Source organism: Herpailurus yagouaroundi, unplaced genomic scaffold, assembly GCF_014898765.1.
Source record: "Herpailurus yagouaroundi ecotype Mexico unplaced genomic scaffold, PumYag 140, whole genome shotgun sequence".
NCBI classification, from domain to species: domain Eukaryota; kingdom Metazoa; phylum Chordata; class Mammalia; order Carnivora; family Felidae; genus Herpailurus; species Herpailurus yagouaroundi.
The window spans coordinates 83,627,781-83,642,269 of NW_024412395.1; the positions used below are offsets into that span (position 1 = coordinate 83,627,781).

At 37.1% G+C, this 14,489-nt stretch overlaps 1 protein-coding gene across 1 annotated transcript in view; it reads left to right on the forward strand.

Moving 5' to 3' along the window:
* PARD3B (par-3 family cell polarity regulator beta) overlaps positions 1-14,489 on the forward strand; it is a 1,026,938-nt gene that overhangs the window by 422,541 nt on the left and 589,908 nt on the right. The window contains exons 7-8 of the mRNA XM_040474679.1: positions 8,898-9,063; positions 11,594-11,711. Of these exons, the coding sequence (XP_040330613.1) occupies positions 8,898-9,063; positions 11,594-11,711 (284 nt within the window). The remainder of the gene's footprint in view (positions 1-8,897; positions 9,064-11,593; positions 11,712-14,489) is intronic.

The window sequence follows — 14,489 nt, forward strand, 5'->3', positions numbered from 1 at the left end:
ACCTGAAGATGTTTGGTGTTGTGTTTTCTCTAGTATCTTAATGAACAAGTATGCAACACAGTATTTCCAAAAGGGATGGAGAAGACTATAGGTGATATAATATGTAAATATTATAATATGTATATATGTAAATATATTTACCAAAATGTAGTATAGAAATTAAGAATACAAGCACAGTCAAATATGGCTCTGTCCTTTACAAACCAGATGATCTTAGACAAGTTATATAGCCTCACTGTCTCAATTTCTTCTATAAAATATGCCTCTATATATTATCCATTGTATAAATATATACACACCTATATTACATATGTACATGTGTATGTGTGTGTGTGTGTGTGTGTGTGTGTATACAGTGGGCATTCATATATATGTAAGTATAAAACACAATAGTGCCTGCTATGTGATAAGTGGTAATCACTATTAATTTTATCATTAAATTTATTTTTGATCATTTGGCAGAAAATTATAAAAATCTTGTGTTTATGTAATTAATATTTTGGTGTGGTTTTTTTCTCCCTTTTTCCTGCTTTCAACCCATGCCACCATATTCTTTCTTTCTCATAAATGTAGATTCCGGTCATTTTATACCTTCTCCTAAGCCATAAAATTAAATTTGTTTTTCCTCTCTTCAGGCTTAGAAGATAAACAGTAAAATGATTTATTGAAGCTAAAACAATACTCAGGAACATTAATCAAAATAGTGTAATGGCTGTGAAGTTTTTAAATAATACCTCTGTGCTTGTTTTTAGAGATTTGTAGAAGGGTAATTGGCTTGATTCTTTTTATCTTAACTCAGGTATTTACTTTCATGTCCTCACCCTGATTGTTCATAGGAATTTCTTTTACAGTTGGTAAGTGCATGCTGTTTATGTTTGATAGTACCTTCACACAAGGGAATAGGAATTTATTTGTAATGTTTCACTCAATCCAGCTGACCTAGATCACTGTATCAGTCAGGGTGCCAACGAGAAACAGATGGCATGCTCAAAGGTATATTTGAGGACAATTTCATAATGAGATTATTCATGAAAGTGAGGCACTCAAATCCTGAAAAGATTGGAGAGCCCTTACCAGCCAAAGCCTGAAAGTCAGGCAAGGGGAGAAAATGCCTACCAATCTGGTGAGAGCTGCAGATGGGGAAAAGAGGTCCTTAGAGGATCAGAACCTGTGATCAAAGGTGGTCTAGTGCAACCACTTTCAAAGTTGGGGCTGGCAGAGAGGGGACACGGTAAGGAATAAACATCCTAATATTTATCTCTTCCTACCCTCTGCTCTCTGGCTGGTCCTTCCTAATGGCCAAACCCAACAGGCAGCAAGAGGGAAACTGGCCAGGGTGGTGGACTGAGTTACTGAATGGAAGTCAGCCTCTTGGCAGCCAGAACAGGGTTTATTTTATTTTTTTTTATTTTTTTTTTCAACGTTTATTTATTTTTGGGACAGAGAGAGACAGAGCATGAACGGGGGAGGGGCAGAGAGAGAGGGAGACACAGAATCAGAAACAGGCTCCAGGCTCTGAGCCATCAGCCCAGAGCCTGACGCGGGGCTCGAACTCACGGACCGCGAGATCGTGACCTGGCTGAAGTCGGCCGCTCAACTGACTGCGCCACCCAGGCGCCCCCAGAACAGGGTTTAGAAGACGGGGAAGTGACTCTGGATAGCAACCTGGAGATCAATCAGCACAAATATCTAGTCCGTGTCTCTAAGGTGACTTTTTTTTTTTTTTTTTTAAATAAGATGCTGGTATAGATTGAAAATGCTTTAAAATAACAGTTGATTATATGCTTGGTATAGAGCTTATCTATTGGAATATAGAAATCAAATAGAAATTATAATATACTTTTTTCCTCAAGGTGTTCACAATTCAGTACAATAGTTCTCATGCTTTTTCTTTATTTTTTTTTAAATTGAGACATAACATGGGTGATATTTATATATATAGCATGCACTGAAATCTAGTACCTTCCTTTATGAAATATACCTGTCTTACTATAATTCCACCACCTTTATAACTAAAGCAGTAAAGCACATCAGCTTTTAGTTGCCAAAAAGTAGGTTAAATATACTTCTTTGTGTCTTCTTCTTCCCAAACTTTCATAGAAATGACAGTTGTAAGTAAAAGTAAAGGGAAGGAAATAGATTAGTAACACCACTGGAAATAGAAGGTAAATAGAATCAGATTAATAGATGGCTCAGATTTTAGGCTGCCCTAGAGTAAAATCTCTTCGGCATTGAGGTATGGGCTGGGGTGGAGGTGGACAGCCTGACTGCCTGCCTTCCCGTTCATGCCTGTTAAAGTGAGACCTGTCACTGAACATGCTTTAAAACAACTGAAGCTACATGTTATTCTTAAGCAACTGAGTACTTCATACAGAGATACAAGTGGGCAACCACCGCTCACCAGACATCTAAGAGAACAACTCAAGAAATGATGCTAGAATAGAATTGACAGGACAGCCTTAGAGAAGAACAAACAATCTGGAGGAGCTACCTTACCAGATCCCAAGATTTATAAAGTTATAGTCATTGATTCATTGTGGTTTTGGCACAAAAAGAGATGAATGGCATAGGATAGAAATTTGTAGCAGCAGTCCCTTGCAGACAGTTATTTGTTTGCTGTCCGATTTGACATTGCTGTGTACTGGGGAAGAGATGATGCTGAGTCAATTCAATATCTACATAGAAAAAATAATAATAATCTTAACCCCTACCTCACACCTTACACAAAAACCAGCACAGGATAGAGTGTTTTTGCCATTCCTTTATATTTAGATCAACAAACAAACTGTAAAGACAACATGGGGGATATATGCATTCCTTTAGAGCTAGGCTTATTTTTAATACAGGACATTAAAAGTGCTAGCCATAGGAAACTTTTGATAAATTGGATCATGTTAAAGAACTTCTGTCCACTAACTGATACCATTTAAAAAGTGAAAAAAAAAAAAAGTTACAGACTCTGAGAAGACATTTGTAATACGTATATTTGACAAAGGGCCATGCCCAAAGTATATACAAAATCCCAGAAATAAGAGAAAAGCAGACAACTCAGGGAAAATAGAACAGAACTCTAACAAGGCGTTTCATATAATATAGATAGTTGAATGGCCAGTAAATATACAAAAGGAGTTTCAGTTTCATTAATCTTCAGGGAAGACACATTAAAACCATATTGCAAAATTGGCAACAAAATAATGCAGTATTGGTTTATAGCCCACAATATAAATATACATGTGTTCGTACTGATATAAATAAATGATTTGTTGAATAAATAAATAAAGGTGGCAATGGTGGTGGTGAGGAGCAAATTTTCCTTAGATAAGAGTTCCAAATAATATATGTACATATTCCTTCCCCCTTTAAGTGTGAACTGAGCTTGATGACTCATTTCAAAGTATAGGAGACGGAGAAAAAAAAGTAGTAAATGGACAGTGGTGAAACCTGGTCATTTCTACCTGAACCAACGGATCAAGATTACCGTCACCAGGCAGATGTCAGCTGACACCTATGATGTGATGAGCAGAGCTTCTCACCTCAGTGGTGTTCTTCCCCCAAATTTATAACCTCAGGTTAACCTTGAGAAAAACATTAGACAAACCCAAATTGAGGGTATTTTCCAAAATGTCTGACCAGCCCTCTTTGCAACTTCCAAGGTCATGAACAAGAAGGAACACCTGAGACACTGTCACAGAGCAGAGGAGATTTGATGACTAAATACAATGTGGTATTCTGGATTGATCCTGGGACAGAAAAGGACATGAGTGAGAAAAGTGGGGAGACCCAAATGAAGCCTGTAGGTTAATTAATAACCCTGTATCTATAACTCATTAGTTTTGACATATGTACCAAAGTTATGTAAGATGTTAATATAGGAAAAACTAGATACTCTGCCTTAGCAACATTTTATAAATTTAGAGTCTAAAATAAAAAGTTGGTTTAAAATTTTTTTCAATACAAGATCACTACTAATCCATAAATTACTAAAATGAAAAAAACAATACCAGGTGTTGGCGAGTAATTAGAACTCTCATACACTCTACATCTCTATCACTCTGCCATTTCAGTTTTAGTTGAACTGGGTAGTTCTCCGCAAAGAGTATAGATGTTTACTAAAAGATACCATACAGCATCCCTGTTCCTCTTAGTCCCTAAGTGAAAACAACTCAAGTGTCCATTAATGGTAAAATGGTAAATAAGTTGTGGTATATTCGTACAACAGAATGCTTTACAACGATATTGAACTAGCTGTTGCAACAAAAAACACCTTGAAACGCACAAAATAGAGTATGCATTCATGTTAATATCTTTGTCTTCCACAGTGGGGTGATGAGAGATATAGGCTGGACCATCTGGGTCAAGCAAGTGTAGGTATTTAAAAAAATAAAATGGCGGTTAATCTAAAATTCATTCATTCATTCAGTCAGTCATACTTATTGAATACTTAACTGTATGCCAAGCATTTTTGTAGGTGCTTGGAATATAACTGTAAACAACAACTTACTGCTCTCATGAAGTTTACAGAGTACTGGAGGGAGACAATAAACATAAGTGAGTTATTTATGTAATGTGTTAGAAATTGATAGGAGTTTTGGAGAATGGGAGTATCTTCAGGTGAGAATGAGAGTTCAGTGTTAAATAGAGTAGCATTTAAGCAAAAATTGGGAGTGACAGAGGCAGACAAGTCATTAAAGGAGAGAGGGAGGGAATTGCAAATGAAGACAATGCCGTCCTTCAGAGCAAGGAACCAAATGATGCTACATGAAAATACACATACACACGCATACACAAGTGTATACGTGCAGTTAGCCATGAAAAGAGTCAAGTATAGAAATATCATAAAAGAAATAACATCTGGGAAGTTGAGCCTGATAGTGTAAGGGAGCAAGGAGCATTTTATTATTTTTTTTATTTCTTTTTGCACGGTTTGAATTATTATGATGGTATGAATTGTTTTTAAAATAAGATTTCAATTGAAGGGCACATTAGGACACCAGTAATAGGCAAAGAATGTGAGAGACGTCATTAGAGAAGCTTGAAACCACTCTAAATTTTTTTTGAAGATAAATCATTTGCAAAATTAAGTATTTATCATTGATAAACAATTACTTATGCCATACCTGTCAGCTGCTTGGAGGAACTGCTTACTCTCTCTTCTCCAACTCACAGACCAAGCTGGGAGGCTCAGGAATGGATATCCCCACGGCCAGCTCTGAGAACAGCTGCACAGTACCATGAAGTCCACCCTAAATGAAGCATTCCAGTTCAGGGGCCTGGCAACATGTTTTGGCTGCCATTGTTTTTCTCTGCCATGAAGTGCTGGGTCATATCTTCCACCAATACCAACTCACTTTCTCACACTCCTTAAGCTCAAACTTGAAGATTTTAATTAGGTGTTTGGCAAAACAACAAAAAAATGTTTTCTAATTAAACCTTTTGAGACGGGTAAAGAACTACATCATTGCCTGCAGATGATGTACAACGATTCAGTATGAAAAGACTGTGTATATTTACACAGGGTTTAAATCAGTATAGACCTAAAAAGGAATTAGTCATTGTGTCTAATGAAAATTAATCAGGCTTATAAATCATAATATACCCTGTAGGGCTTGTCTGTTTGTTTGTTGGTTTGTACTTGAGAGGATTTCAAATTGTCTATGTCTAAAAGGATAACAGATGAATGATCTAAATCTAGAACAACTAAAATTACTTCACCTAAGGTATACATGTAATTGGGGTGTTTTTTGTCTTGCTTTGCTTGGATTATCTGGATAATTGCCTCCATTTTGTACCTGATTGGGTGCAAGAAGACAGCAGCTTGAGTATTTTGCAGGAGGTTGTCCTGGAGTTTCACAGCACAGTAGCTCAAAGCCCAAAGTGTTGATACTGAGAAATGCTGTTAGGACAGGGTTGTTTTGGTCATCCAGCTGGTGGTTGGGTCTGATGAGTTTTAGACATTTTATAAGAACTTCCCTGTTTGGTAGTTACATTCTGAAATAATATGGCTGTTCTTAAATCTTCAGCAGATATATTTGCTAACTTCATACTATGGTCCTAACCAACAGAATAGGTATTGTGGACTGAAACTCATCAAGTGTGTATGTGTAGGTATGTCGTGTGGATGAGGGGAAAATGAAAGATGGAGGAGAGAGTTCTCTTTAAAGGAAGTAAAAACGAAAGACAAAAATATATTAACTTCAGCTAATAAATACAGTTGATAAGTTAGGGGAGCTAATTCAGCATGTGTGGAGAAAATACTTAGGTGTTTTTATTATCTATAAAGCATCTACATCAAAATTACTTAAAAGCTTTTTTTTTTGAGATCTGAGAACAATTTTCATTATCTTAACAGGACAGTGGCCAAATTAACAAAATAATAAACATTTCTTTTTTAAAAGATCTCAACTTGCATTATTTGACCAGTCTTAATAGATTCTTGTTAAACTGTATTAATAGTAGTCTAGATTTTTCAGTCTGTTCATTAGTCAGTTGAGAATAATTAAAGCAGTTTTCATATGTTTGGATGTAAAAATGCTACTACTTTATCACTGAAATTGTTAAGTTTCATGTTGAGGATGGAATGGAATCAAAATTAGGTAATACTCCAGGGAAGATTTGGCAAAATGATTTCATGGAGTTTTAAATGTAGGTCAGTGATAGCCACGGTCCCTAGGAGAAGTAGAAGTTCCCTTTCTCTATTTAATACGAGCAACGTTAGTATCTGTAATAAAATGTGTAACAAATAAGCCTAAAGATGATGGTATTGGATGTGAGAGTTGTCATTGTTCTGGGGAGTATTTAATCCAGTAGCAAGAAATGAAGTGGGCCTGGAATTTAACAGTATACATTTTTTTTTTTAATGTTTATTTATTTTGAGGGAGAGAGAGAGTGTGAGCAGGGGAGGGGTAGAGGGAGATAACGGAATCCGAAGAAGGCTCCAGGCTCCGAGCTGTCAGCACAGAGCCCAGTGCGGAGCTCGAACTCATGAACCACAAGATCGTGAGATCATGACCTGAGCCAAAGTCAGACACTCAACCGATTGAGCCACCCAAGCACCCCAAGTGGGCCTGGAATTTAGAGAAAGGGTTTTCTCTTGTTTGAGGACTCAGATGTTGTGGTTACAAAGAGAAGGGTTACTGCATTGCATGTGTCAGACTGTGGTCCCCCTTTCCACCCACTTATGCAATTAAATATAGGTTTAATGATGTAGTACCATAAACTGAGAGCCTTATGCAACTACTGAGCTTACATCTGACAGGGACAGTATAAGGGACGCATGGACTAATCATCAGGGGAAAGAGTTACTTTCACCTTTGTCCCACCCCCACCTCAGAGGACTTCACAGTGTCTTAATTCACTGTGTTCAAGCAAACAACCCTACACAGCTTCAACACTAACACAGTCTTCTCTACTATATTTGGCACAACTAATAATAGTTGTAGGCATGGACCCCCAAATAATGATACTGTTGTAGGCTTCCAGGGTAAGGACTCTCTAGCTTAGTCTCCCTCCCTCCCTCTTCTCCTTTCTCCTTTCTCTCTCAAGCCTTACTTTTGTTTATTTTTCCTCTTTCCTCCCCACCTCCTGTATTCCCTATTCTCCTTTCTTCTCTCCCTCTCGCCATCTTTCTTGACTTTGCTTTCTCTGACAATCATTTTATAAAGCACATACAGCAAAATTAGTTGACCCCTAATGATCCTATATGAACTTCAGTACCAAGACCAAACGCTTAAATGGTTGAGCGGCCACTATTGATATCAGGAGAGGGAATTTCTTGAATTGGAAGGAAAGGTTTCACAACGGATTCATTTAAATAGAATGTGTGAAGTCACTGAGTGCAAGGGAGCGTGTGCAGTTCACTCCGACTGCACAGAAAAAGAGGAGAAAATTGCACGATGTTTGCATTCTTGCCATGAGCATTCTGGATTTTGACCAAATGGACAATGGGTGTTCCTGACACCGAACTGAGCATCTTATGCAAGGAGTAGGGGTTTCTCATGTCATTGTGGTTAAATATAAAAAACCATTTGAAGAAAGTAGAAACAAGTGATGGGGCCTCACGTCCCAAGCTGGCTTCATCTGGGGGCAACGGGGGAGGGGTAGATCTGGGAAGAGTTGGGGACGTATACAGGCAATAGACAAAGGTATGAGGAGGGGAAGCAGGGGAATCATATGGAAAAGGACTTGACTTGGGCCACGGGCTAGAAATCTTCATGGATGTAGCACCCCCGTTGCATCTTTTGCTGACTTTGATAGTGGCCTCTGTCAGCAAATCAAGTGTTACTAGATTCCTTTACTTCACTAAGCCCTGTCAGATGCCATTGCTGACTGAAAGGACACCTCGCAGAATACAGGTATATAAGTCAGCAAAAGAACAAAGAGAATAATGGTCTCAACAAAAGCTTCTGAGCCATTGTTCTTTAAAACATGTCTATGGAACTGTGAAGTGTTATGAATAGCATAGATCAGTCCTAAACCATGATTTATTTCAGCATTGGCAGTTATTAGTTTGTAATAGTCATTGCTTTACCTAGTATGAACTGTGATAACCTTTCTTTGAGTTCTTAAATTTAGATGTAAAGACTAGTATGACAACCTCTTGAATAATGAGCCTCCTTGTTTGTGGGTCTCAGATTGCTATCTCTGAGTAAGAGGAAATCATCCTGCAATTAGTTATTCCCTTTAGCAAGTTTGTATTTCTAAAATATGCAATTAATGTTATTAGGTATTCTTATTAACATTCTGAAGTGACTTTTAGATTTCATAGGTGAGGATTGTTCAGTGTTTCATAGTCTGTTTTGTGGAGTTTAGAAAAAAAATCTCAGGCAAAATTCCTAATATGATAGCAGCTAGAAGAATAATTGTCATTGGAATGACCTTTTCGGTGGATAATTTGACAGGCGCTTGATGGACAGCATTCTCCCATCTCTCTGCCAAACTTTTAGTTCCTGCCATAAAATGCAGGAGCAAAATTTCAACTCAAGTGATAAGATTCTCAACCGCCATTTGTTGCATATCTTCTTCGGTGCAGTTCCTCAAAATTCGAAAGCTCTGTCTCTTTTCAAGGTATTTTTCATTACCTGGAGAAAATGCATCCTTTGGGGAGGAATTCTAAAACAATAGTACAGATGCTGAATCAAATTTCCCAGATGTATAAGGGACTCTGTTGTAGGGTTGCTGAATAGTACTGGTTTGGTATATTAAATGGCACTCTAGTGTCCAATTATAGGAGTTAACACAACTGCCAAAGGTACCTTTCTGTACAGCAAGAGAACAGCTATGACTTTGGAGGACTGTGGACTATGAAATACCCAGTTGAAATATCCAAAAACAAAAATAAAATAAAATAAGATAAAAGCATTTACTGAAAAAAAAATCAAGGCAATTAATTTGCAAATAGACGTGGTTTTGAAACGTGGCCCTGGGGTGACATGGAAATTCAAAAGAGAAATATTTTCTGTGGGAATAAAATCATTTTGGAAGATATTTTCCTTTGAATTCTGAGCATATCACCAGAAAAGGATGTTGGTTGATGGATAAAATGTGTACTTTCATCGAGAACATGTTTTATGGTATTACCTTTGTCAGAGAAAAGTTTCTCTGGGATTTTGGGCACAGATTATAAAGGTGACACATACTGTTCACGTGTTTGTCTTCCTTTCTTTCCAGAAGGCACATGAACATTTGTTCATTGTTGTCTGTTTAACCCCCAGAAATGCCTGCTGTGTAGTGGTCAGTCAATAAATATGTACTGAATGAATGCCTGACCAAATTAAAAAATTAACGTCTAATTTTATTGTCATCTTTTTGTTTAGTATTGCTGTTTTTCAGTGCCCCATGACTGAGGCCTTTTCATTCAGTCTCTCAGGTTGGAATCTTAATTCTGTTCCACTGGTTTTCATTCGAGAAGCATGTTAACCACGTGCCAGAAAAAGTTAGAAATATTATCTATGATCCCCATATAGGGAGATGCCTTCATTCCATTAGCTTCTTTCAGCAAAGTTAATGGATCTGTCTCTGTGTTAATCCATCTGACAAGCAGAATCCCCAAAGTGACACTTAAAAGACTAGAAAGGAGAATTGTTGAAGTAGAGAGGGAAAACCAGGGTTCGGGGATAGAGGTCGTCAGGAGAAAACGTGGCAAAAAAAATAAGTAAGGGAGTAACGTCTAGAGTCTAGTGAGGGTTATCACCTCACAGGAGGAAGAGAACATGAAGAGAAAGGTCTCTGGATAAGTTGCAGAGAGAGAGACTGATCAAAAGGTGCAAAGGGGACAAAAACCTCTGGCCAAGCAAGAGGTGACCTTAGATTGGAACTAAATGCATGATACCATGTTACTAATTGCAGTTTGGCTTTTCACTATATCAAAGCCCCATATGAAGAAAAAAGAGGGCCTTCACGTTCTCGGGGGAACAAAATAAATTGTGAACTAAAAAACTGTACATGACAGGAAAAGCAAAGAACTTTGTTCAAGAATTTCAGAGTTGGAGATTGTTCCTCATTTCACACTCCTGAACTTACTTAGCTCTCACTAAGTAAAAATAAAAGAGAAATCAGAAACTTGTAGGAAAGGTGTGTCCCTGTTATAGGATGATAGTTAAAGGAACATTTGATTTTGAGGGGGGACTGGGTGGCTCAGTCAGTTGAGCATCTCACTCTTGTTTTTGGCTTAGGTCATCATCTCACGCAGTACATGGGTTTGAGCACCGCGTTGAGCTCTGTGCTGACAGTGCAGAGCCTGCTTGGGATACTCTCTCTCTCCCTCTCTCTGCTCCTCCCCCCTGCTCTCGCTCACACATGCGCTCTCTCTCTCTCTCTCTCTCTCTCAAAATAAATAAACATGAAAAAAAGGAAGATTTTATTTTGAAACAAAATTACCTGATGATTGCTTTTAATAGCAGAATTCATGTTTGTGTACGTATGATCTTATGATACCGTGAAACAACATAAAATCTGGTATTGCATTTTACCGCATAGGAAGAAATTACGGCTGGAAGAGGTCATAAAGTAGATGTCCCTGTACCAGAATCTAACTGTCTTGACCCTTCATCTGCAGCTCTTTCTCCTACCAATTTCCGTGACCTATCACGTATCTCACTGTGACGGTGTAGCTCAAGCATAAGTGGGATTAATAGATGAAGTTGTGGGGAGACAGGCAGATCCAATATGACAAATAATTTTTTAACTGTTAGATCCATCCAGTAATGGAAAAAAAATGGGCTTCTGCAAGAAGGAATTAATTCATCTGTTTGTTCATTTATTCACCAAGGAATATTTATCAGCTGTCACCTACATTCCAGACATTGGATTACTTAGTAGACTTATAACAATGGGCAGCATAGCAGTGGTCTTTTCTGTCACCACACAAACAACCTATTACATGCAGATACACACAGAATAGTAACAATGATGGATTAAAATATAATAAGGTGAACACAGGCCACTGTGACAACTCACCACAGATTCCCTTAAGGAAAAATTCCCTCAAAGAAAGAAGGGCTGGGGTGGGGAGATTTCAGGAAGCGTTCTCAGAGAAGTGAGGCATGGACCAAGCTAGTAATATTTCAGACAAAGTGAGTGGCATTGTATGTTCAAGGAAATGAAAAACGTGGATTGTGATTGCCACAAGGTATGTAACGATGAGGGGAGAAGTATGGAGGAAGATGACTGGAAATTAGGAGGAGGCCAGGTCTGGAAGGGTCTAGATGGCCAAGGTAAGGAGCCAGACACTTTCCCAAAAATCATTGAAAGACATTTTGTTTATGAAGTCTGGATAAGATAAGAGACTTGTCTGAAACTCTGCGTTGGGAATGAGGAGTAACAATGTAATGAACACCAGGTACCTAATACCTCATTTGAAAAAGGACATTGCCATTATCTTTAAAGCCCCTGTGTACCCCTTTTGCTGATCCCATTTATTTCATTTTGGTCTTGAATAATCATTCCTTTGCTTTTCTTTATAATTTGGCCACTATTTTTATATGCCTGAGGATTTATATTCTTTAGTTTTGTATGATTTTTAACTTCATAAATGGAACTGTACTAGAAAAATCCATCTCTAAGTTGCTTTTTCTTAATGTTATTCCTGAGAAGCATGTATTCTGCTACATGTACCTGCTATCCATTCCTTTTCACTCTTGTATAGTTGTCCAGTTTTCTTTTAATGAGCAGTGGTGTTATTTCAAGGTATATACATGCACCATGACTATAATCCTTCTTGATATATTCTGAGGAGCGCTGTAAGAGTTTCATCTTAGGAAATATACCTAGGAATAAAAATGTTCATTTATAGAGCATGCCAGTGTGAAAAATTCCAAATATTACACATAGCAAAACTTAATATTGCCAGTTTTTTAAATTTTTTCAATTTTATGGGTATGAAATATTTAATTATAGTTGAGTTTAAGGGTTCTTTAATATGATTGTCAACCATTCAGATTTACTCTTTTCTGATTCCTATTCAAGGCTTTCGCCCATTTTTCTATTGTGTTTTTTTTTTAATTTTTTTTTAATGTTTATTATTGAGAGACAAACACAGAGTGTGAGCAGGGGAGCAGAGTAGAGGGGCAGACACAGAATCTGAAGCAGGCTCCAGACTCTGGGCTGTCAGCACAGAGCCCGACGCGGGGCTCGAACTCACAGACTGTGAGATCATGACCTGAGCCGAAGTCAGTCGCCCAACCGAGCCACCCAGGCGCCCCACTATTGCATTTTTATTTTTGTTTTTTTTTTGATTTATAGAAATCCCTTTACAAATTCAGAATACTAATCATTTGTAGATAATATATAAATGGAAATATCTTCTTGCACTCGATGATTTTTTTTCTCAAACGTGTTTGGCTTCATTTCTTGATTTTAACAGGCAAACTTATCAATCTTTTTTTTTATGTTTGAATAATTTTATTCAGATGTTTAAATAATAACATTTAACAAATCTGACCCTCACTAAAGGTTATACAGAGATTCTTCTACTTTGTTGTGTAAAAGTTTTATAATTTTGTCTGTTTAAAATTTTATTTTACTTGACTTAAATTGTCTTGCATATGGTGTGAGATAGGGGTATAATTTTTCTCCCATTCAGTTGAACAGTTGTCAGGCACTATTTATTAGAAAATTGTTTAATGTTTATCTTAGAGCACACACCTGAACGAGCAGGGGAGGGCAGAGAGAGAGGGAGACAGAATCTGAAGCAGGCTCCAAGCTTTGAGCTGTCAGCACAGAGCCTGATGTGGGGCTCAAACTCACCACGAGATTCTGACCTGAGCAGAAGTCAGACACTTAACCGACTGAGCCACCCAGGTGCCACCAGACACTTTTTATTTATAAAATCTGTCTTTTCTCTCTGTCTGCACAGCTGGTTCTGTTAAAATTCAAATTTGTTATCTGTATATCTGTTATATTGCTCTGTGTTTCTGGATACTCTAAACCGTTTCATTTGTCATCCTATCTATCCCTATGCTAATACTATGTATGCTTAATTACTATACCTTTATACTAGCTCATGGTATCTGTCAAGGCAGGTCTCCCATGTTGCTTATCTCCTTCAGGAGTGGCTGGACTGTTCTTGGTCCTTTGTTCTTCCACTTCAATTTTAGAATGGCCTATCACATTTCAAAAATAAGAAACTGGTGGCATTGTTTGAGATTGAATTTAATACATAGATGAGTTTGAGGAGAGATGACATTGTAACAATGGTGATTCTTTAGAACAGTGATAATGCTCTGTTTCCATTTATTTACATCTTTACTGCCCTTCAGTGAAGGTTGATGATCTCTTCATAAATTCTTGTACCTCTTTGGATTTATTTCTAATTACCTGGTATTTTTGCAGCAGCTACAAAGAATATTACTAAATATTTTGTTTGTGTTTGTTGCTGGAATATATAATTCAATTGAGGTTTTTTTTTTTTTTAGACAGAAAGTTTCCTGAAGACTTTTGTGAACTCTTAGAATTTAACTAGAGTTTCTTTTGGGGATTTCACATAATCATATCATTTATGAGTAATAATTATCTTATTTCTTCCTTTCAAAATCTTTTATTACTTCATTAACCCTTTCTTGCCTTACTATGCTAAGACCTCCATTATTGAGTAGAAGTGGCGATGGCAGTTGATTTTATTCATGACCTTAAGAGTTTGCTCAACAGTTCACTCTCGATTATCATTTTTCTGTACATATACATTTTATACTATATATTACATATATGTGACTTTTATTTGATATTTATTTTTATTTATATGATTTGTTTTGTTTATGTATATAAGCATTGTATAACACATTTATAATATAAACATATATTTATATTATATGGAGAACAAACAGGGTTACTGGAGGGGTTGTGGGAGAGGGGATGGGCTAAACGGTTAAGGGGCATTAAGGAATCTACTCCTGAAATCATTGTTGCATTACATTATAAGTAACTTGAATGTAAATTTTAAAAATAAATATTTTAATTTTTATTTTATATACTTACATGTATACATACACGTATAT